General features: G+C 40.5%; 3 protein-coding genes across 10 annotated transcripts in view; 2 read left to right on the forward strand and 1 right to left on the reverse strand.

Moving 5' to 3' along the window:
• The window catches only part of flvcr2a (FLVCR choline and putative heme transporter 2a), a 25,419-nt gene extending 18,071 nt beyond the window's left edge, over positions 1-7,348 (forward strand). For 2 of the 4 annotated variants that reach the window (XM_026151878.1, XM_026151875.1), the window contains 6 exons: positions 101-204; positions 1,455-1,565; positions 2,630-2,735; positions 2,839-2,950; positions 3,871-3,935; positions 4,755-5,177. In XM_026151878.1, the coding sequence (XP_026007663.1) occupies positions 101-204; positions 1,455-1,565; positions 2,630-2,735; positions 2,839-2,950; positions 3,871-3,935; positions 4,755-4,829 (573 nt within the window). In that variant the 3' untranslated portion in view covers positions 4,830-5,177. The other 2 variants (XM_026151876.1, XM_026151877.1) reach the window with 2 other exon arrangements.
• Positions 7,103-10,526, reverse strand: erg28 (ergosterol biosynthesis 28 homolog). Of its 2 annotated transcripts, none has more exons than XM_026151886.1 (5): positions 10,401-10,526; positions 9,991-10,128; positions 8,433-8,523; positions 8,225-8,343; positions 7,103-8,108 (listed from the first exon to the last, which is right to left on the reverse strand). In XM_026151886.1, the coding sequence occupies exons 2-5, from the start codon at positions 10,121-10,123 to the stop codon at positions 8,020-8,022; spliced, it is 432 nt and encodes a 143-aa protein (XP_026007671.1). In that variant the 5' UTR covers positions 10,124-10,128; positions 10,401-10,526; the 3' UTR covers positions 7,103-8,019. The 2 variants fall into 2 exon arrangements, with proteins under 2 accessions (XP_026007671.1, XP_026007670.1); XM_026151885.1 differs by having other exon boundaries at positions 9,991-10,145.
• ttll5 (tubulin tyrosine ligase-like family, member 5) overlaps positions 10,138-22,428 on the forward strand; it is a 33,381-nt gene continuing 21,090 nt past the window's right edge. For 2 of the 4 annotated variants that reach the window (XM_026151871.1, XM_026151874.1), the window contains exons 1-12: positions 10,138-10,200; positions 11,969-12,108; positions 15,311-15,417; positions 15,524-15,606; positions 16,389-16,495; positions 16,709-16,839; positions 16,973-17,055; positions 19,531-19,600; positions 19,691-19,775; positions 21,723-21,824; positions 21,938-22,029; positions 22,152-22,259. In XM_026151871.1, coding sequence (XP_026007656.1) covers positions 12,050-12,108; positions 15,311-15,417; positions 15,524-15,606; positions 16,389-16,495; positions 16,709-16,839; positions 16,973-17,055; positions 19,531-19,600; positions 19,691-19,775; positions 21,723-21,824; positions 21,938-22,029; positions 22,152-22,259 — 1,027 coding nt within the window. In that variant the 5' untranslated portion in view covers positions 10,138-10,200; positions 11,969-12,049. Of the gene's footprint in view, positions 10,201-11,386; positions 11,619-11,641; positions 11,817-11,968; positions 12,109-15,310; positions 15,418-15,523; positions 15,607-16,388; positions 16,496-16,708; positions 16,840-16,972; positions 17,056-19,530; positions 19,601-19,690; positions 19,776-21,722; positions 21,825-21,937; positions 22,030-22,151; positions 22,260-22,428 lie in introns of those variants that run through there. The other 2 variants (XM_026151872.1, XM_026151873.1) reach the window with 2 other exon arrangements.

A 22,428-nucleotide genomic window follows, 5' to 3' on the forward strand; every position in this document is an offset into this window, starting at 1 on the left:
GCACAGATAACAGGAGTATGATTGTTACGGCTCAGTGCTTCTAGGAAATGACTGCATATTGTGACTTCACAGGTGCAAATGCCAACATTTTCTCTTTCAGGGTGAAGAGGTGAATGCTGGGAGAATCGGTCTGACCATTGTCATTGCTGGCATGGCGGGCTCTCTCATATGTGGCATATGGCTGGACAAGACCAAAACCTACAAGTAGTGTATTTCTTTTAAACCCCGTTTTTCAGTGATGTGGACTAAGATCAAACACAGAGCTGTGTTTTCTAACAAGAACCTACATTTGAGTCAAATCCTAAATATACACCATGTCCATCAGAACATGGCTACACTGTGATCATAAAAGGCTGAGTATAAAATGAACTTCACACCATTGCACCATCAACAGCTTAAACCATTGATACAAGGCAAGATGAATACATGATTTCATGTTATTTATTTTAACTTTTGACCCTACCATCCGAATGTCACAGCAGAGATTGAGAGTCATCTGACCAGGCGACACTTTTACAGTCTTCTATTGTCCAATGGTGGTGAGCCCATGTAGTTTAAGATTCCTGCCGTTAGCTGAAGGGAGTGGTAAACCATGGCATTCAAATAAACTAATGTCATTGTTTTCTACAGTCAGATTCTGATGGAGCTTCATGTGCACATGTAAAAAGATGCTCTTCTGAAAGGCAATGTAATTTTCAGTCCTCAGGATCAGCATTCTCACTTCTTCTCTGCAATGTTAGCTGTACTTTAAAACATCGACTCCTTGCATGAATGTCCTTTAAGTCACTCATCCATTCACAGAGAGATGTCCAAGTGAATTAGACCATTTGATTAAAAGAGGCACGTATTAGGATACAACATAGCCGAGTTTTCTGTGTGGTGTTGCTCTCTGCTTATCTGAACTGGCAGGCTGTACTTTACTGGTACTTCAAAGTAGCTTCTCAAGCCTTTTGCCACTGCATATGATGGAAAAACAGTAATCATACATTACTTCTTTCTACAAAATGACCACTTGCTTTATTCTGCAAGTTAGTGATTTAGTGTTGATAAACTGCCTTCATTAATGTGGCATAAAAATGTTTATGATTAGAGGAAGATCCTCAGTCCACAGATTCCTCACATGCCATTAGGATGGTTATCTGTCAGAGCAGTTAAGCCCAGATTTAGAATGTGGATCCAGAGTGAGCCGGAGGACTGTGCAATATTAACAAAAATGTTTTGCTGCTTGTTTTACGCGTGGTTGTACAAGAAGCAGCTTCAACAGAGTGAATTTGTTTTTGCAGATTGGCGTTGTTGTGACAAGTCGTTGGTGACACAAAATAATGGCATTCATTTTTTTTTGGGGGGGGGGGGGGGGTTGAACATTATCGCTTGCGTTAGTCCTTATTGTGCCCGTCATAACATGTGCTATGATACATGGCTTAATCTTTATTGTTATGCTCCTGTCTCCACAGACAGACCACCTTGGCCGTGTATATCCTTTCTCTAACTGGGATGCTGGCCTACACCTTCACCCTCAACTTGGGTCACCTGTGGGTGGTGTTCGTTACAGCTGGAGTTTTAGGGTAGGTAACCATTAAAGAATATGGTAAATGGCCTGTATTTATATAGCACTTTACTAGTCCCTAAGGACCCCAACGCGCTTTACACATCCAGTCATCCACCCATTCACACACACACATTCACACACTGGTGATGGCAGCTACATTGTAGCCACAGCCACCCTGGGGCGCACTGACAGAGGCGAGGCTGCCGGACACTGGCGCCACCGGGCCCTCTGACCACCACCAGTAGGCAACGGGTGAAGTGTCTTGCCCAAGGACACAACGACCGAGACCGTCCGAGCCGGGGCTCGAACCGGCAACCTTCCGATTACAAGGCGAACTCCCAACTCTTGAGCCACGATCGCCCCGATGGTGTTTATGGCCACCATGGCCATAAACATCACAGTAGGCTCTAGCAGCCAACAGGTAACAGAGCTGTGAATGATCTCTTATATTCTGTCATGCAAATGTGATGGAGGAAAAAAAAGATGTTTCTCATACTTTTATTTATTTAAAGAAAACATTTCGGCAAGCGTCAGCAAAGTGAGAAATGCTGAGGGGCTGCCAGCTGTTTCTGAAGCTAAAGGGTTTCCGTGGAGCTGGAAATCCATTTATTGGAAGTGTTTAGAAAACTGCTTAGCTAAACAGAAGCTTTATTGGCCCACGCGGGTTGGCATAGCATTGACACTAGTTTTAACCTCGGGGTAATGTTGAATCATATTGGTCACGTTTAGAGTCCCGCTCGAAACTGATGAAGCTCTGTGTTGTTCAGTTTCTTTGTAGCAGGAATGCTGCTTTTTGAGCAAAACTTAGTGTTCCACAGTCCACAGGCTTTGTCAATAATTGCTATTTATGGTAAGCTGATTATGCCCATATCTGGTTTCCATAGCAATTCCTTTGTCTGCTTTTCACCCAGAGAGGATGTATTAAACCTCAATATACTTGTCCTACTTTTACATTTGTGGAGCATTTTTTCTGCTGGTTTTTGGACAGTTAAAAATAGTTGAGTCACAAAATTCTATGGTGAACAGATCAGACACTTGGTTTTATATTTTAGTTCACCTATATTTTCTGTCTTTCTCCAGTTTCTTTATGACAGGATACCTGCCTCTGGGTTTCGAGTATGCAGTAGAGCTCACCTACCCAGAATCGGAGGGGACCTCGTCCGGACTGCTTAACTGTTCAGCTCAGGTCGGTAACGTTCAGCACGTATGACTGCAGAGAACAAACAAATAACATATCATAACATGTCATGTTGTTTGGGCCTTTAAAGAGCTTCTCACTCTCATTTCAGATCTTTGGAATCATTTTCACCATAGCTCAGGGAAAGATCATGGATTACTGGGGAACTTTAGCTGGCAACATATTCTTGTGCATCTTTCTGCTAATAGGAACAGTGGTGACAGGTGAGATGTTAACCTCATCTCTGTAGATATGGGCTGTTTTCTTTCCCATGTCTGTGTGTGATACTCAGACCAACTTATGTGAAACCATTTTGTGTAATACTTGGACTTGCAAAGACTCGTCTCTTTCATAGGCGTATGCTGCCTCCTAGTGGCTAAATTACTTTTCACACTATATTAAAGTTGTAGTTAAAGAGGACCAAAAATACCTATTTTTTAGCGCTACATTTTTATCGTTGATCTCTACTAGAGTAGCTTTGCATGATTCACAGCTAAAAATAACTCATATGCCTCATTGTAAGCCTTTGTGCGGCCTACTCCGAGTCTGAAACAATCTGACCCTTCCTTTTAAGTCAGCTTTTTTCTGTTTATGTGCTCTGCATGCCTAAAGTGACAAAGGTAAGGATATACACTGTCACTGACATCATACAGAGCTAAGAGCAGAAACCACATGTTTAGAGGCGTCTGCAGCAGGAGGTTTTGTCTTGTTGGAAATGCCTCTAAATGCACTGAACTTATTTGAATAGTAGGTCTTTTTTCCTTAAGACCTTTTTGTTATGTTCTGACATGTAAAACCTTAATGGCAGGAGTACCTTCTTTTTACCACAACCATGCTTGTTAAGGTCTTACTGTCTAACTGTGCATATCCTTCGATATCCTTCCTCCATCCTCTCTGAGTTGTCACAGGAAGGGGGATATCTTTGATTCAATAATCTCTGAGCACCAAAGGATATTCTGCATGCTGACCCAGAAAATTAGTTTTGAAGAAAACATGTTATATAAAATACAAGAAGATAACATGGGAGTAGCAATTTTAAAACTTCCACACCAGTATGCTGTTCTATTTAAATGTAACTTTATTTTGCACAAAATTAATCATCAGTAATTTAATGTGTTTCATAATATTATTATTATTATTGCAGGATTTATCAAATCCGACCTCCGACGGCAGAAGGCCAACCAACAGGTTGAGGTGCAGACAGTGAGTGTAAGTACGACTGTGTGTGTTACATGAAGTTAGAGGTGGGATGTGTGTTAGAGCCCACCCTGGCTCTGGATTGAATGCGCTCTGAGTGGTTTTCTGCTGGTGGCTTCTCTGCAGTCACTTACATTGCAGTCTGCTGCGGCAGGCTTGGATGCAAAGCGAATGCAGGCGGTCGTCCCGCTGCCCTGGTTGCAGCTTTCTCCGCAAGCTGCTAAAAATGTCGTTTTCTCTCAGCTATGCTTCGTCTAACAGCTCTCTGGCTCGCTCTCATTAAAAACACGTTTGCTTATTCTTTGCTTTGAAAAGCGTTGCTTTGGTTTAATGCTTACAACGGGTGCAGTTGAGAGCTGTCAAATAAATATTTTCAGCTAAAAAAACTTATATTAAAACCAAGTATTAAAACTAAATATGTGGTGACTTTTGTAACTTCGGAGATGTTCATGCTCACCTGTCGCCTTGCTTTACGTCAGGCTCGGGACCTCTTGCTTTCTTTCTTTGGCCTTTTTGTCCTTCTGATATTCCAGTTTTAACACTACAAACGCAGCTTAAACACCAGTAATCCTGCACACCAGTGGAAGTCAAAGTGATAGTAGTGCAGTAGATTTAAAAAAGAAAAGAAAAGAAAAAAGAACAAGAGATGTATCTAAATAATAAACAAAGCAGAACTAACGATACATGCAGTTTCCTGATCAAAGGCTGTGGTATAGCTGGGTGTGCAGGTGTCTCTGGATGCACTGGTGGTGTGTTATGAATGAGAAGGTGGAAGATGAGGGGGACCCCTTAGGGCCCCTCAGAGGTGTGACCCCAAAGCTATCATTCCAGCCTGCAGGCTCCCTGTCATCGGTGCAGGACTACGGGGCCACGTCGTGCGGCAGCCCCTGGCAACGGCAGTCTTGACATTAACCCACAAGCTCACAAACACCAAAACACACACCTGCCAAGGTAGGGTGAAAAAAGGGTTTTAACGATTGTGCACACAATCATGTTTGCATTTACTTGAAGGTGTTACCGGTTAAACTGCAGCGTATTGTACTCGACTGCACAATCAGCCCTTTAAATCGCACAAACAGACTCGGTGTCATTGTGGAATTAAACGTTTATCCGGTGATTGCAACTCATCTGAAGTTCATTGTGAAAAGACACGTGATGAGGTGTACTGAATGTGAAGAGATGTTTGTTGCTGATATAATATTGATGTTGAACTCTGCTGCCACTTCACTCATTTTACTGCATCACGTCTGTCCTTTGCAGACAATTACTGCTGATCTGGAAAGAGGAATCTCTCCACCTGAAATCTTGAAAGAGGTGAGGTTGTGAGGAAGACAGATATTTCTCTGTCCAAGATCTCAGAATATCACCGTGTACAGATTAAAAACAAATAAGACACATTAAAAAACAACAACAAAAACTGACATATCGAGACGCACAATCATGCACAAACGACTGAGGAGCTGAAAGCTGTGAACTGTAAGAACATGGAGGCTGAATCACAGAGAACAGTGTTGCTTTACGGAGTTCTGTTTGGACTCTGTGATGCAGAAATCCACATTGGTATTACACCCCAAACCACCATGGGGGAATGCACTTTCAAGGTTTTTACATCATGGGATGATGGCATTTTACATGTCTTGTTAGGTGTAATGTATCTGCCACTTTAGTGACTCCAACCTTCAATCTAACTGAATGCCTTTCCTAGTTTTCTTCTGACCGGTGTTAATGTAGTGTTTTATGCATTTGACTGGCAATATTGAAAGTTTTCTAATATATGACCAACATTGTGTGTAATTGAACTCTCTCTTTACATTGATGAAGGTGTCTCATGTTAGTGTTCTGTGTTTAGAATATGTGTATTCAATGCAGATTAAGGACTACGACGTGTTTACCTGTCAGGCAGCCAAGTCACCTTTCGCCTAATTGAGGCTTTCGTATCTGTCGTCTGCCGTTCAGGATGACAGTATTACTTGTGAATACTGCTGATGCAATGTATCTGAGTTCGCTTTGGGGGGGGCGGTCAATATTGGCCCCATTTTACTGTGATTGACTTCTTTAAAAAGACACAAGAGGCGAGAATGTCCGGAACGTAAAGGATGTCAGCACAGCGGAAAATAAGAACAACACAATGGGAGATTGCGACTAATCAGATCTACTGCCCTTGTCATTTTGCACACTTTTTATGTGTACTTTTTACTTTTGGTACTGTAGAATTATACAAACAGGCGACAAATCGAAGGGAAATCCATCAGAAATATGTCTTGGGTGTTGGGCCAATACATGCCAGAGTCGGAGTAATGCAGCTCAGTTCTTGTGGAAAATATTACCTAATTTTGTGTGAATAATTGTAGTGGCAAGCAAACATAAGATGGCCAAAATCTTCTCTTTATGGTCAATGTGGTTAAATTCTGATGACTTTAAAGGCTTAACACATCTTATTTTTTATAGTCATTAAGTGTCCCAAGTGTCCAACAGATGTGGCCTGATCTGAGCACCACTTTGCACAGTTGTGCACCGATCCTGAGTGGACCTAAACAGTGCCAATCAAATGCCCTCCACCTGTTAGAGCCCAGGGTCAAAGGCTCAAGTGGTTTAGTGTTTTCCTTCGTTTTGTTGCCTGTGTGTATTTTATGCTGTGTAACCAGTAGTTGTACAAATTTTTACTTCAGGTATTTTTAGGAAGTTGTCTCGAAATGTTGATATTTAATTAGGACTTTTATGTGTCTGTGAGAGGTTCTAGTTAATCTTAGTCTTAGGCACTTTAAAGTGCTGTGAATTTTCCACACCCTTAGAGTTTTTGCTATTTTGGCATGATGTGTAGTTGATCCAGTCAATAAGGAAAAAATGAAACTGCAATACAAACTATGGGATTTTGAACACTGTACCAAAAACAGAAACTAAATTAAGAACAAATCTATATATTTATAGATAAATAAGCCCTAGCTAAATGTGTCTGTGTATTTTTGTATTTCACCACAATGTGGCCATGTTTAAATCAGGAGATTTATGCTTTCTTTAACCCAAATATGAGAACAGAACAAAACTGGGATTTCAGTCTTTAGCACAAACCGTGCAAAAACACAATTACACCTTGAAGGACACTTCAAACAAAGGACTACAAGACTACAAAATACTATTGCCACAATTATTACAGCAATAAAAAGCATAAAAAATCAAGATATTTTTAAAAATTAAGTTTTATACAAAGTTATTTGTGCATAAATTTCCAGGATGTACAAATCTTTCACAGCACACAACAAACATCAAACCAACCTCTGCTGTATGATTTTTCTAATGAGGTGCGTGGTTTTCTTCTGCGTAGCCTTCCGACATCTTTGATACATCTGGGCTTGCTTTGATTGAAAGACTAGAAAACTGTACTTTCTATGCTCTGGTGCAATAAAACAATCATGGTGACGAGAAAATGTGTACTGTGGTTCTGTTTCTACGGTCAGTCAGCGGCACCATAGCAAAACCGAGACTGAGAAAGAATACGCTATCTGTGCTGTTAAGACAACATAAAACTCCAGATATTGCTCTTTTAAATATGAAATTATTACAAATTCTAAAGCAGCACACATTGACCACTGTATTGTAAGATATACACCAATCGATCACAACATTAAAACCACCTGCCTAATCTGCTGTGTTCCTCTTGTGCTGCTAAAACAGCTCTGATTCCTCATGAAGGCAGGGTCTTTGAGGATGTGCTGATTGGGAGCATGACAGCAGCAGTTGTCCCCAAAGATCAGCCTTGCTGGGGCACATCCTACAAAGGCTCATTTGGATTAGGGACTACTAGCGTCTTCCTGTGTTTGAGCACATCATCAACTGCAGTCGTGGACCAGGAATCCCAGGTCCCGACGTTTCCCAGCAGAATATTGCAGTTTCACAAGATAATGTTATTTATTTGACCTGTGAGGGGTTTTAATGTCATGGCTGATCTGTGTAAATGTAAATAATGTCACAGTAGAAAGTGAATTTACATCAGTATATCCTGTTCTTCAAGGCAAGAAGCAGCACACGAGGACCAGTTCACAGAAGGCTGGTGGAGGTGGATTCAGTTCAACAACAGGAAACTCCAGATTGCTGGGACTCAGTTATGCTTTTTCTGTCGCGCTCCAACTTCCTCCTGTGTTTCTGGAAAACACTGGAATCCAATGAGCATTCCTATGATGGAAAAACCTGCAAAAACACAGTGATGTACTTTTAACTGTGTATTCCAGTGTGTTGTGATTTAACTTAAGACGTCCTGATGGGGAGTCCAACAGAGGTTATTATCACTATTATTCATTACTCACTAGCCACAATGAGAGGGGCCATGACTCCGATAGTCAGCGGTGCAGTTTTATAGATAAAAGCCTCAGATAGGAAGTGGCCCAATGCCAGGACAAACGTCCATAAGGTGATGTGATACAGCCTGCAAGAGCCAGGGTTACACAGTGAATAACCCATAGACTTCCACCAGAAATGAGTTTTTATGGTGCAGGAAACAACACGATGGCTTACGTTCTATTCTGGATATCAATGGCACAGGCACAGCGAATGATCGATGACAGCAGCGTCCAAATACCAAAGGTTCGAGCTTGGAGACCATTTACTGAGAAATTAAATAAATACAGATACAATATATTATGATAGAGAGCATCCATTATTAGTTGAGAACAATGCAGGAGGGTTTCTTGGAGCATTTCTTTCTTTCTTTTTTTTTAACCTTTTGAGCAGGTTTAGCTGAGGACATTGATTTATTATCTAATTCTAAGATCCTATACACTAACCAGACACTTTATTAGTTACACCATGCTTGTACCAGGTTGGACCTTGTTATGTTTTCAGAACTGCCGTAATTCTTTCACAGCATCCCAAACGTGTTTTATTGGATTGACTTCTGGTGACTACAGAGGCCATTTGAGCTCAGTGAACTCACTGACATGTTTGAGACCAGTTTGAGATGATCTGAACATATCCAGTAGATGGGTACACTTATGTAATCATGGCCACAACAATACTCAGTCAGGTCGTGGAATTTAGCACTCAGTTAGTGCTAAGGGGCTCAGAGTGTCCCCCCCAAAATACCCCACATCATTACACCATCGCCACAAGCCTGAAAATTTGGATTTTGGATGGATTTATACTTTGATGTTGTTTTACAACAAATTCTGACCCTATCATTTGAATGTCAAAGTAGAAAATGAGACCACCAAACATTTTTCTGGTCTTCAGTTGTCCATTTTAGCTGATCCCTTGTTACCTCAGTTTCCTGTTCTTAGCTGGCAGTGGTAGCATCTGCTGCAGTCTTTTGCTGCTTCAAGGGTCCACATATTGTACTGAGTTGTTGCCACATGTTTAGGTGGTGAGATAGCAGTTGAACAGGTATACCTAATAAAGCGTCCAGTGAACGTAGAGCGGTGTCTGGTTTGTTATGCCACCTGTAAGTGCATTTTTCTGGAAATGTGCCGCAGTACAGAAGTTTTCTGCAATACTACTTACTATGGTGAAGATTATAAAAAAACAAGATTTTAATGCCCTAAATTACTATGGTTTATTCAAGTTTTTAATACAAAGTAAGAAAAGAAATTCAATATTGTGATTTCACAGGATTAGAATTATTGTTGCAGTCCAGATCAATGGGAATAACAGCAGCTAACAGCAGTTTATAAAAGGCAACATAATACTACAAAGGCTACAAGGGCTAATAATTATTATAAATGAATGCTTTCAAACTAAGTATATATTTTCCAATCTAAAGTGAAGTCTTGCTAATAACTACTACTATTGGTTTGGCTCCTATTAGGGAGAAATGGCCTTGTATATTCTGATTATGATTAATAAAACATTTATACGTGCTCTATATAGACTCTGCACGCCAGTGATATGCAGGCTAATAGGTAATTAGTTGATGATCATCACGTGCATTTTAACATAAAGTGTTGCTTGGTATTCGAAGCGTGTGGTGTTTGCCTAATTTATACTAATACTAGAGTCACAAACTAATAATCACGTTACTTTTAAGGTTGTCAGGTTGCACATTCCACTTCTGTCAGAAAACAAAATCCAGTTTTCTCACCAAACTCTGGCATGCCTGTGTAGAGCTTTTCGGATAGAAAACTGTGATCTCTGAAACTCTGCACGGTGTTTCCCATCGCGATGACGGACACCATCACCAGCCAGCTCCGCAGGACGTTCAGAAAGCGACTCATCTCTTCTGTGTGGAAGAAGCACCTATCAGAGAGGAAAACTGCCGGTTCACTGCAGGACACACCACTCCGAACTACAGGTCAGTACAAACCCCGGTTATATAACATTAGCATTGGACGGAAGAATAGATGTATTTCTATTTCATGTCTAACATAAGACATTAGCTGGCAATACATCAGTAACTCATATGACATAACAAGCTAACCCTGGATTAAGCAGGTTTATACAATTAGCTAGCCTATTATACTTTAAAACATCACGAGTACGTCATGTATTTACCTGACTGCGCCTGTCAAACTATCATATTCCCGACAAAACAGGAGTATACTGGCGCTAGAAAAAGTGGGACTGAAGCCAACCGAGTGGCGAGTCTTTCAATCTTGGCTCGTGGGGTTAACCAATAAGAGCGCTTAAAATGGCTCCTGTTAATCGTACCATGATTGTGATTGGTGATTTCAGGCGTTAGGGTTCCGCCTATTTCCCCCTCTAACCAATCTACATATAGCAATCCTGTCGCGTGTGGACAGTGCTAGACTGCGTCCAAACAAAGAGTAGCTGTAGAGCAAGAGAATTATGCAGGTGACGTGCCTCTACGAGCAAGGCTTGCCACTTGGCAGCCACCTTTGTAACGTTTCCGAGCACTTATTCCGAATCTAAATCCCAATTAATTATATTATTAGGTAATTGTGAACATGAAAAACTGCATCTATAGAAAGACCTATGAAATAATGCAAAAGACGTTCGAATTTTGACTCAACTAATCTACGACTAAACACGGTCTAAAATACGATTTTAACAAGCATTTATCCACTGGAAGTATATATACATTCTCTCACAATCTTAATTCAATACTCTTTGAAAGCCATGCATTTCTTTTATATAAAAATAGATGTAGATTTGAGGGGTCCCAGTATTTTGGAAAATGCTTTAAAAAAGTTATAAAATATTATAAATGTTATTAAACATTAAGGCACACCAGCTCACTGTGCAGCAACTGAAGCAACACAACAATATCAAAATATAAAGAACATATGAAGGAAATCGCTCTTTGTAATATTTCTGTTGAAATGTTTTTGCCTATTTATTTTAAATGTACGGGCAGTTCAAAGTTTCGTCACGTGGATCAATATTGTCGCGCGCATGCGCCTTTCTCTGTTGCTATCCACTTGTTGTAGTTACAGGAAGATTAACGGCGATTGCTGGACTTGGCGATACCAACTAGCTTACTGTTAGCAGCCTCCACAGAAATTCAAGGCAAGTTTTTGTGGTCCGGGTATAGTGGTTAACTCATTTGCCTTGCATGTGAAAGGTTCCCGGTTCGTTTCCGGGAGGAAACAAACCCACCCTCAGAGTGTTATAAGCTAATGTACTCTCAAGTGCTGGTCCCAGCCCAAAGGAAGGGCATCCGCGCGTAATAGTCAAAATACGCGGATCTATTTGCTGTGGCGATCCCTTGGGAAATAAGCGAGCAGGCGAAAGTACCTTCTTTCTGTTGCTGTATGTATTTGTACTTCATTATAAAAACCTCAGTGGTGTCAAATTAAGCAGACTTTGCGTAGTTGACAACGCGTGCAGGCATAAAAGTAACGCTTTATTTAGCAGTTTGGTTTTGTCTTAACCATAGACTGTCTATAACGTGTTAAGATGATTTCACTGCCACAGCAGGCAGACTTAGAAAGCAGCAGCGGTTCTCAGGTGAGAGCATGCTAACTGTAAATCACTGTAGGACGCTGTTAGTGTTGCAGTCTTCGTGTTAAGCTGTCGTGGAGCAGAGTGTTATTAATACATCGGCGTTTTTATGAGATCATCTTAGAAGTGACTGTTGTGTTTTCCCTTGGATGTTGCAGATGCCAGGGTAAACACTAGATACCGGTACTTGGTCCCACGAAGATTTCTCCGGGCAGATCGTACCCCCCTTTGCAGTGAAAATGCCAGCCGTGATCCGTGATAAAGAGGACTCTGAATCCTCCTCAGAAGACGAGCAAGAGTAAGTACAAGTTAGCAGTTCATATTAATATGTCTGCTGCAGAATAAAGGACAGCCTGTGATCTAAACAGAGTCAAGGTCAGAGGTTATAGAAGCACCTGGGATTATCTGCTTTATATCACAAATAAAACAAGCTGCCTCAAATCTGTCTTTTCTCATTTAAAGAAAAAAGCAACAACTCTCTCAATCAATGCTATTGGTGCCTTTGTTTTGAGTATTTTGTCCTTCAAGAGGAGCTACTGTTGCTTGTTTGCAGACACACTGGAGAAGAGTAGGATATTGCTCACAGTCCCTGCAATCCCTGTGGGACTTGGCAAGTCAGTTAACTTCTTAGCCTACTGATCCTCTTGGCATACTGCATAAGATTTCCAAATAATACATCTTGTAATATGACATTATGGTGAACTAAAAGCATTGTTCATTTTCTCTCTCATTGCAAGTTACCAAATCAATTTAAGGTGAAATGTAATCGGTGAGGGATTGCAGAAGATGTCCTGAGCTCTGTTTAATCATTTATGTCAAGATACATGCAAACAAAATGACACCTTCAGGTGTCTTTCATTCTGTATAATTGATGACTGTCATTTAGACAAATGAGTATATATCCCTCTGCTGTGGATGCACCAGCTGGTCTTTGCTTTCTTGTCTCGGTCTAATAATTCCCTCTTAAGCCGTGCTTAGTCAAACCTTTCTGGGTTCCTCTGTATCTGCTTTTAGGCTCCATCTCCTAAATTAGTTTGGATTGCTTAGAGTTAGCATTTAACCTTCAGGCTACCAACACTGCATTTATTGACATGGCAGTAATTATACATTGAGATGCTACAACATGGTTGTTCAAAAATATCTACCCCATAAACACATCTCAGTTCCATTGCAAGAGTAATATTGCAGTAGTTTTTTTTTAAACAACTGCTGTCTGCAATTTTTTACTTGCACACAAAAAGTCTTGACACCATGAAAGAAGTGTTGACCTTCCTCAAAAACACAAAAGGAAAGTCACCATGACTGTGATAAAAGGACAGTACTGTTTTGGTGCGAAAATGAGAAATAGGTGCCGCGGTTTACTGAAACAGCAAACACACAAGGTAATATAGTATATAAAGCAAAAACAAAGTTTTTACAATTCTAAAGAGCTTGAAAGTCATATTTTGTTTGACCGCCTTTATTCTTCAGCACAGCCTGAACTCTCTTGGGCAAGTTCCGGGCATCTTGAAGGACTTTCAAAGCTCTTCTTTGGATGCCTTCTGTTCTGTTCTCTGTCAAGATGATCCCACACTGCTTCAATAATGTTGAGGTCCAGGCTCTGGTGAGACTGATAGTGTTCCACTGTGGGTTTTTTAATCCAGGTATACTTGTACTGCCTTGGCATTGTATGCGGAATCATTGTCATGCTTAAAAATGAAACTGTTTGCAATGAGATGCTTTTCAGATAGTGTTGCATTGTAGAAGAAAATGTGAAACCACTTTTCTTTGTTTATAATTATATAAATAATCCACAACATCACTGGCTGAAATGTAGCCCCAAACCCTGACAGAGCCTTCAGTGTGTTTTACAGATGGCTAAAGACAAATTCTGGATTCACCACTCCGTAAGGCCTGTTGCTGTGCAGTTGTTTTGAATTTTGGCATTTTTCTGTCCTTTCTCCCTGTTTCTCTTCCTTAAGACTGGCTTTTTGACAGCCACCCTTCCACTTAAACCATTGCTAATGAGGGCTTGGTTTAGAGTAGCAGATCAACTGAAGAGCCAGATGCATCTCTCAGGTCGTGTGTCAGATTTGTACTTGTCCTATTCCTTAATGAACATTTCATCTGCTGTAGATAGTTTTTTTTAGACCTGCCACATCTTTTTCTTCTTTAACTTGTCCAGTTTCCCTTTTAAGGACACACTGCGCATCTCGCTACACAAACAGTTCAGCTAATAGCTCTTTGGAAACAACACTGGTTCACGCCTTGAGTTTGGTGCCTTTTAATGCTTGCTTGTATTATAGTGAGCAAAATGCAAAGAAATTGTGTACCAGTTTTTCTTAAGTTCAATTTAAAATGGACAAAATAACAGGAGTATGCACAGTTTCACTTCTGGTAAGTAAGGTTGCACTCTTTGCCTTAATTACAGTGTATGCGGACCTTCATGCCACATGGGATGGCTACATGGTATAACATTACAGGCTGTCACAAAAGATGCACAGCACACATAAAGGCGAAACCATCCATTGGAAACCTACCATGGCAGAAACACAAGTCTACAGCACAGGCCTTTATTTCAACGTTTTGTTGAATTTAATAAAAACAGAAAAATCATAATCATGAGAATAAATGTTTTACAAAATGCACCCTGCACATGCTGATAGATGTCTGTCCAATAAGCCGTTCTATTTAAAATAAGATAAGATATACTTCATTTAGCCCATGTGCCAAAACATTAAAGACAACCTATAACAAGTTTAGATAAAGTACAATAATGCAGTAGACGTGGGACTGGAACCAAAATGTAATAGAAAGAAATGTCAGTTCCTCTTTGAATTTTACTGTTACAAATATCAACAATGCTTTAAAAGTACTAATATTGCACGATCATATTCAGAGATGATGGTGGTGATGTTAACACATTCTTCTGTATAAGATCTTAACATCTTGTGTGTATGCAGGTGTCTGGGTAGTCTCGGTGATGGCTTATGCTCATGATAAACAACAAGCTTAAATACTATCAAAAGACTCCTCTTAACAGTGAGCAACCCAGCCGTGTCAGTGCGATAATCTGCGATATTGTCTCACATACCTGGATACTTGAGCTAAGGGCAGCAGTTGCTTGCATGCCCCACCTCTCCCACTTGTCAAGGCTGGTCATACCTGATTGACTTCTACTCCGTCATCATGTCACCTTATCTTATTTTGACCCCCTGATAAGCAGGCTGTGTCTGGTACTGTTAGACATTCTCGACTTTTACAAGGGTATTTGGAGTACTGTACATGGGTTTGTTATTGCCCAGCACCTCACAAAGCTCTGTGTGGTTCTGCCTCTATCTGCTTGACTGAAATAAACACCACGTCACGAGGCATTCCCGCAGCCTTAGGTAAGATGCCCATATAGGTCAGTTCATGTCATCCTGGAAGATTTTGGGCACTGAAATTCACCCCAAAGTGCATCTCTGAAACTTTGCTCCTGTTATTTTTATTAAGTGTCTGTATAATTTGTCACCCACTAGAGACCATCCCTGCATCTCATGGGGCAGCCTTAGCAAGACCATCCCGATTCTCCTGTTTTTCCCTGAAGCTGTTGTTTCAAAAGATGGAAGCATATCTTCTGTTGGAGGTACAGTGCAGAGTAATAAAAATGACATTTTGGGGGGAATAAAAATGTCATTTTGGAGCCTATAAAAGTTCAATGCTAAGAATATCTTGTTGTGCTTTTTGCACAGAACGATATAATATGGCCTTCAAGATTGTGCGCACAGAGAGCCGCCTGGTACGAGAAATACTCACCAATCACGGATTCCATGAGGTAATGTTCTCACTTAAATCGTACAACTTTAACAGATAATCTTGTAAAAATACATTGTTTTTCTTTTTTTCTTTCTTTTTTTTTTTGCGGCACATGCAATTGTAGGATACGCTTTACTGTAGGTCTGTTAATCTTCATTTGACTGCTGGTGACAAAGCCCGGGAATGCACCCATGGAAAAAAACAAAATGACCTCAAAAAGCATTAATCTGGTTTCACGAGGGCACACAATCCCCGTTATTGCTCTCTCCAAGCAGCTACAATTAATTCCCTTTTTATTTCATTTCAATGCTTCTCGACTGCTGCTAACCCATCATCAAAAGGCAGACGAGTGTCTACCGCAGCCCGGACAGAGCCAAACTTTAATAAGCCTTTATTGCGAACATCTGGCTCTCCACGGGACGCGGACAGAATGGCCATGTGAATCCCGCCTCCTAACAAATTGTTGGAAAAATACACAAATAAAGAGATAAAATAACATGACAGTGATGGAAATCTGTGAACTGGCCTTCCCTTTTGAGATCGTGTCAAAAGCGTAAGTCGTACAGTAGTTCGTGGGGTTAGTGATGGGGTAATGGTGGTGATGCTGGAGTCTGTTTCTTAGATTCAGCCGAGCAATCAAACGTGATGGACGTCAGAATACGATGCTTCTGTTGGTGGCTGGAAACTCTTGAGAGCTTACCCTTTTAATGATCCCTTTGCTGGTGTATTTTACTTTTTGTGCGCTAAATCAAAATCATTTCATCTGGCTTGTCTGCTCAGTTCAGTCTTGCTATTTTTCAGGTTCACCCAAACAGCAATGACTTCAACCTCATGTGGACAGGGTCTCACCTCAAGCCTTACGTACTACGCAGCCTTCAAGACTTCCAGAAGGTCAACCACTTTCCCAGGTATAATAGAGGTTTCAAATATAGAGTGTGTTTCCACTGTTTCCTCTGTTATAAATATCGCCGTATGAGGCAATGTGTTTGTTGGCTTTCGCTTGCAACGTGCGATTTATTTGGGACCGATGTCTTTATGAAGCATGAAGTGAATCATACCGTCAGGCCCAGGGTGTTCTGTAGCCGTTATGTGTTCCTATATTTGTTCTTCCACACGTCCAGATCGCACGAACTGACACGCAAAGACCGTCTCTATAAAAACATCCAGCGAATGCAACAGACTCATGGCTTCAAAAACTTCCACATTGTTCCTCAGACCTTTGTGCTTCCCGCCGAGTACCAGGAATTCTGCAGTAAGATACCACCCACACATAATCCTGTTCGTCTTAGCAGGGCTATATTTATGACATGTTTACAGTCATTTTGAATGACTGCAGTTCTCTGCGTTTCCTGCTTTCCTCTTCTTCTTTTCTTTCTTTTCCTCAGATTGCTTTGCCAAGGACAAGGGCCCGTGGATAATTAAACCAGTAGCATCTTCAAGAGGACGAGGTATCTACTTGGTTAGCAATGTGAGTTTATTTTATTCTTAGACTTCTGTGCCTTTTGATCCTTAAAATGTGAACACTTCACACTTTTCTCTCCTTTCATTTTCCCCTCTCCCCAACCGGTCACACCAGATGGCCACCCTCCCCTGAGTCTGCTGTCATGGCTGCCAAGTGCTTGTTCATAGCAGATAATTGGCTCCCTGGCCTTCTGTCTGTAGTGTTTTAGTCTTTTCCTTAACATATAATGTGTACTGTGGCTATTACACTGTTTTAAATGGCTCTGAGTCTAATTACATTTTTTAATTCTAAACTTCAGTTGTCAAAACCTTCAGAGGACTTCAGTGATATAATAAATATAATTTGACAGAAAAATACTTCTACAAATTCCACCTCGTTGTTTGTTCCTGGTGCTTTGTGGCTACAAACCTGGGTGGTCATCGAGGAAAAAAGAAAGCAAATTAGTGGACTTTGTGTTGCAAGTATGCTGCCAACCTAGTGTTTTTGAAAGGTTAAGAGTAAACCTTAACCTTTAAGTAAAGTAATTTTGAGTCACGGTTATAGGTATTTTTCTTTCTTCCTTAATTCCCTGTGTAGTTTAGTCTTGGTATACTTGGTACTGCTGATCCCCAAGTTTGGAGGATGTCAACTATTACTTCTTTCCCACCTGTGTTTGAGCTTGGTGTGACTGCACTGGCGTGTGTTTGCAAAGATGGGGAAAGTTATTCCACATCGCTTTTATGTCGGACTAGTGTCGGATGTTGGAACTCGGAAGTGATGTCACTCCAGAGTTAGTGCATTCCAGTGCTAAAGTTGGAAAAGCGAGAACAAAAACAGGATTTGTTTTGATTCTTAGCGAGATAAAGCCATCCAGGTATCACAAGCAATACAACATAATACTTGTTTTTTATGTGGGGTGGCTGTAGCTCAGGAGGTAGAGTAGGTCATCTGCTGATTGTCTGCTGATCAGAAGGTTGGTTGTTCGATCCCTGGCTTCCCCGGTTTGTATCTATTAGAGTATGAATGTTAGTTAGAAAGCACTGAAAGCATAGAAAAGAGTCTGTGTGTGAATGGGTGAAAAAAGTGCTTTGAGTGCTCCAGGAGAACAGAAAAGCACTATATAAGAATCAGTCCATTTACATACTTCAAACCAGCATTGGGGCACATTCTTGGGTAGAGCCTGGTCAGTGCTTTGTGTATAGCTTTTTTTAACAAGTCACAAACATACAACATTGGCTATGGAGATTTTACAGTTCAAGTTGTACTACTGTTTACAGTAGTACACTTTACATTCATTGCCACCATTGCAGACTGTTAACTGGAGGTTGGTGGGGCTTCTCTGACTTTCCGAATAGGAAATATGAGTTGAAGGGGGCATTCGAGATTAAATTTCGGACCAGGGACTCAGAAATCCTGATTTCTGACCTAATCTGAAATGCACAGTTCTTCTCCCCAAAATAGCCTTTTCAAAAAAATAAAAATAGTGTTGGCATATTTGTAAAGTATGAAAGATAAAACAACACTGAACACAATTAACTGAATCTTTCTTTGTTAATGGGGACTCCAGCACTGGGACTAGTGTTTAATAGTAACTACAAAGCTAAAGCCAGCAGAGTTTAAGAATAGGTTAACACGGACTGAGAAACGGGGAGAAGAAAACAGCTAATCTTAATGCCAAGCAAAGCTCAAAACAATAATACTGACTGTCAGTCAGCTCTTCTGTTGTGTGTGTGTGTGAGAATAAACCATGTGCAAGCATGAATTCGCATTAAGGGTAAAACCTTAGTGGGAGTTAACTATAAGCACACTGACATAAAAAAGTACCATGTGAACTCAAACAGTCACTTGGCCAGATGTTATCTAAGTGTGGGGGTTGCACTGATACAGCTGTCTTCGAAGTAAGTATCAACCAGCGTTTCAGACATTAATAAGCTTCGCGGAGTAAATCACACACTTTCAAGGCCCCGGGCTCTTGGAGGAGCTCAACAAGGTTCTCACCCTTGGAAAACATGTGCACGATTCTTCTTCTTCTCAGGCATTTTTATGAAACAGTGGAAAGAATGTCAGAGCGATATTTGGAGAAAAGAAAGAAATACGTTCATCTTTTTTGCTTTGCTTTTTCTCTGAACTGTAGCCAGCGCTGAGGTTACTCCAACTCCTACCCCCCCCGCCCTTTACCCCATCTCTTCTCAACTTCACCACCTGCAACACATTTCAACCTCATAAATGACCCATCTCCCACCACCAGATTGTGTTTTTATAGGCTGTTATTGAAGCTTGACCCGCTATGACCAGCGTCACTGAAACTTTTCTTCATCTTATTATCCTTTGATGTTTATGGTTCACTGCAGCGTCTCGTCAGCCCAATGAACTTGAGTATTTAATGCAGTTCTATATGAATCATTCGTGGTGTTGTAGCTTTAAACTTGTGATAAAATACTGCCCGCATTTTCTTCTGTGTTCATCATATCTTCTTTTGTGCGTCCTGCTTCTCATCTACAGCCAAATCAGATTTCCATGACTGAAAACATTTTGGTGTCTCGCTATATTAATAACCCGCTACTCATTGATGGTGAGTTGTTACAGTTATATTTTTGCTATTTTCTTTTGACAGATTTGCACTGAACAATTTTATGACTTAATCTAATTGTTGTTTTTACAGGGTTCAAGTTTGACGTTCGTTTGTACGTGTTGGTAACGTCTTACGATCCTCTCCTCATCTATGTGTATGAGGAAGGCTTGGCTAGGTGAGTGTTTTTACCTTTGAAATGGTGACTAATACAATAGAAGCTATCTCCTGGTGCTTTTACATAAGATTTTATGTTGTCTTTTTGGTATCCATCCATCCATACAGCCATACATCTTGCTGTTTATCTGCTTTTAGCTGATAGAGACGGTAATTTTATTTTTTATTTTTTATTTTTTATTCCTATTTATTCTATTTATCCCCTTTGTATATTTTATTTATATTTGTCTCTGTATTTATATATATGTGTGTGTGTGTGTGTGTGTGTGTGTGTGTGTGTATATATATATATAACAATTCTGTAACTGTAACTTCGGTCGTTGCTGTGCTTTTTTTTGGAAGTCGAATTTCCCAGAGGAACCCACCCGAGGGATTAATAAAGTTCTATCTTATCTTATCTTATCTTATCTTATCTTATCTTATCTTATCTTATCTTATCTTATCTTATCTTATCTTATCTTATCTTATCTTAATTTAAACAAATATATTAAACAAATATATATAGACTTCCCTTTCTCCAGCCACTTCCTCAGCTCTTCTGGGCTGTGTTACCAAAGTGTTCCTGATTTAGCTGAGAGACAAATTCTTTTAAGTGTGTCCTGGGTCTGCCCCAGGTTCTCCTACCGGTATACCCCAAGACACCTCACTTAGGAGGCACTCACAATGCTTCTTATGTAGAAGTCACCTTAACTTGATGAGATGATGATCAAAGTCTTCACTTTTATTTTTTTGCAACTGAAAAATAGCAGTATGTTACGTCTTTATGATTCAACACCTACATTTCCACTCTGTGTTGTTTGCTGTTGCTGGCGTCGCCACATCACGATGCATTTGATTGACACACTTCAACTGCAGTTCACACACTTCTCAGAGTCATCCATAGGGTTGTATTTGACTTTCTAGTTGGTCAGTTCTGGCTGGATGGCATAGATAGAACAATAAGTCACCATCATCTTCATGTCCACTCAACACATTCTTTTACTAAATATAAGTTCTTTCTCTCTTCTAAAACCACCAGTTATCAATTTAAAATTCAGTGATGTGAGATTGTCCTTGCCTCTCACTCTGTCAGCCCTGTGAAGGACTAGCGAGCTGTCCTCTTGGCTTCTGACAGTTTGAATAGGCTCCCCTAATTTAGATAAGTGGTTAACCAACATGAAACTTCCTGTTTATATGTGTCACGTTATATTAGGTTTTTGTGCCACGTGTTGTTAAGGAAAACCTTGTTTATTATTATGGATCCAGCGGGACTTTGTGAAACACTACATTCATCTTCCTTTAGCACCCACAAGAGGGCATCCTAAACTTTGCAGACTGCCTGTGTGGAGCGTGTGGCTTTGGCCACTTTAAAACAAAGCGCTCTATTGTTTCACTTGTAGGATGTGCTAATCAAATGTTTGCTGATTGTGACATTGTTCAAAGCTCATATCTATCACGACTTTATGTAATTGCGCTCGAGTTATTAGGCCTGGGTGTTCAGAGCAATAATAATTTCTTTAACAAAGAAAGGCTATTGTCAGACACGGTTGGGTCAGGAGAGGGTTGATGATTTATAGAATGACTGGCTCCTCACCTCGCTCTGATAGAGGTGCGTGCTCATGCTGGAAACACAGTGCCACTTCCCTCTTATTTGCTGGCTTCATTATCAACTGTTTTCAGTAAATCATGGCCGAATCTTGAATCCCACTTTTATCTCCTGACATTCCTTCACATGTGTTGGTATTCAGGTACATGGTGTGTGCCAAAGGAATTCTCATTATTGCACATGTGGCATCCACTCCTCTCAAACACTGCCAGAAACTAATCTCTTTCCTTATTATTTATAGTCAAGTGTCTTACAAATGTGGATGTTACGGCACATGGATATGTAGGGGAATAGTTGGATTACGTAGAAGGATTTTTCCCCCCCCTTTTTCCTCTTGTGTAAATAAACCCTGCTCCTTCACAGATTTGCCACAGTTAAGTATGACAGGACTTCAAAGAACATCAAGAACACATTCATGCACCTCACCAACTACAGCGTGAACAAAAAGAGCAGCGATTATGTCAGGTAAGTCCCTTCAGTGATCAAAATACAACGCGGTGCTGTTACGGGAAGGCTCCCCCTCTGACTCATCCATTTATTACGGCTGGAGTGTTTGAAGCTCATTTCTTTCTTTTCAGTTGCGATGACCCCGAAGTTGAGGATTATGGGAACAAATGGAGTATGAGTGCAGTGCTGAGGTATTTGAAGCAGGAGGGGAAGGACACCACATGTGAGTTAGACCTTCACCTTGTTCTTTTCATTTTTAATATCCATGCAATGACGACAGAAGTAACTTTTCAATCTGTTTTCTTTTTTAAAATATCTTATTTTCCTTTGATGTTTCTGTCGCAGCGCTGATGAAGCAAGTTGAGGACCTCATCGTCAAAGCTGTACTGAGCGCTGAGCTACAGATAGCCACCGCCTGCAAGACATTTGTTCCTCACAAGACAAACTGCTTTGGTAATCATTTCCTATTCTTCTTAAAACTATCTTTTTTCCCCAGCCACAGTTAAAACAATCTAGTCCCCCAAAATATGCTTACACCTGCTACAGCCACTGTGAATTATGGGATCCAGCTGCGTTTCCAAAAGAATTTGCTAAAATTCTGAAAGACTAGTCTGAATGTGAA

The sequence above is a fragment of the Astatotilapia calliptera genome, chromosome 19 (assembly GCF_900246225.1).
Source record: "Astatotilapia calliptera chromosome 19, fAstCal1.2, whole genome shotgun sequence".
NCBI lineage: Eukaryota > Metazoa > Chordata > Actinopteri > Cichliformes > Cichlidae > Astatotilapia > Astatotilapia calliptera.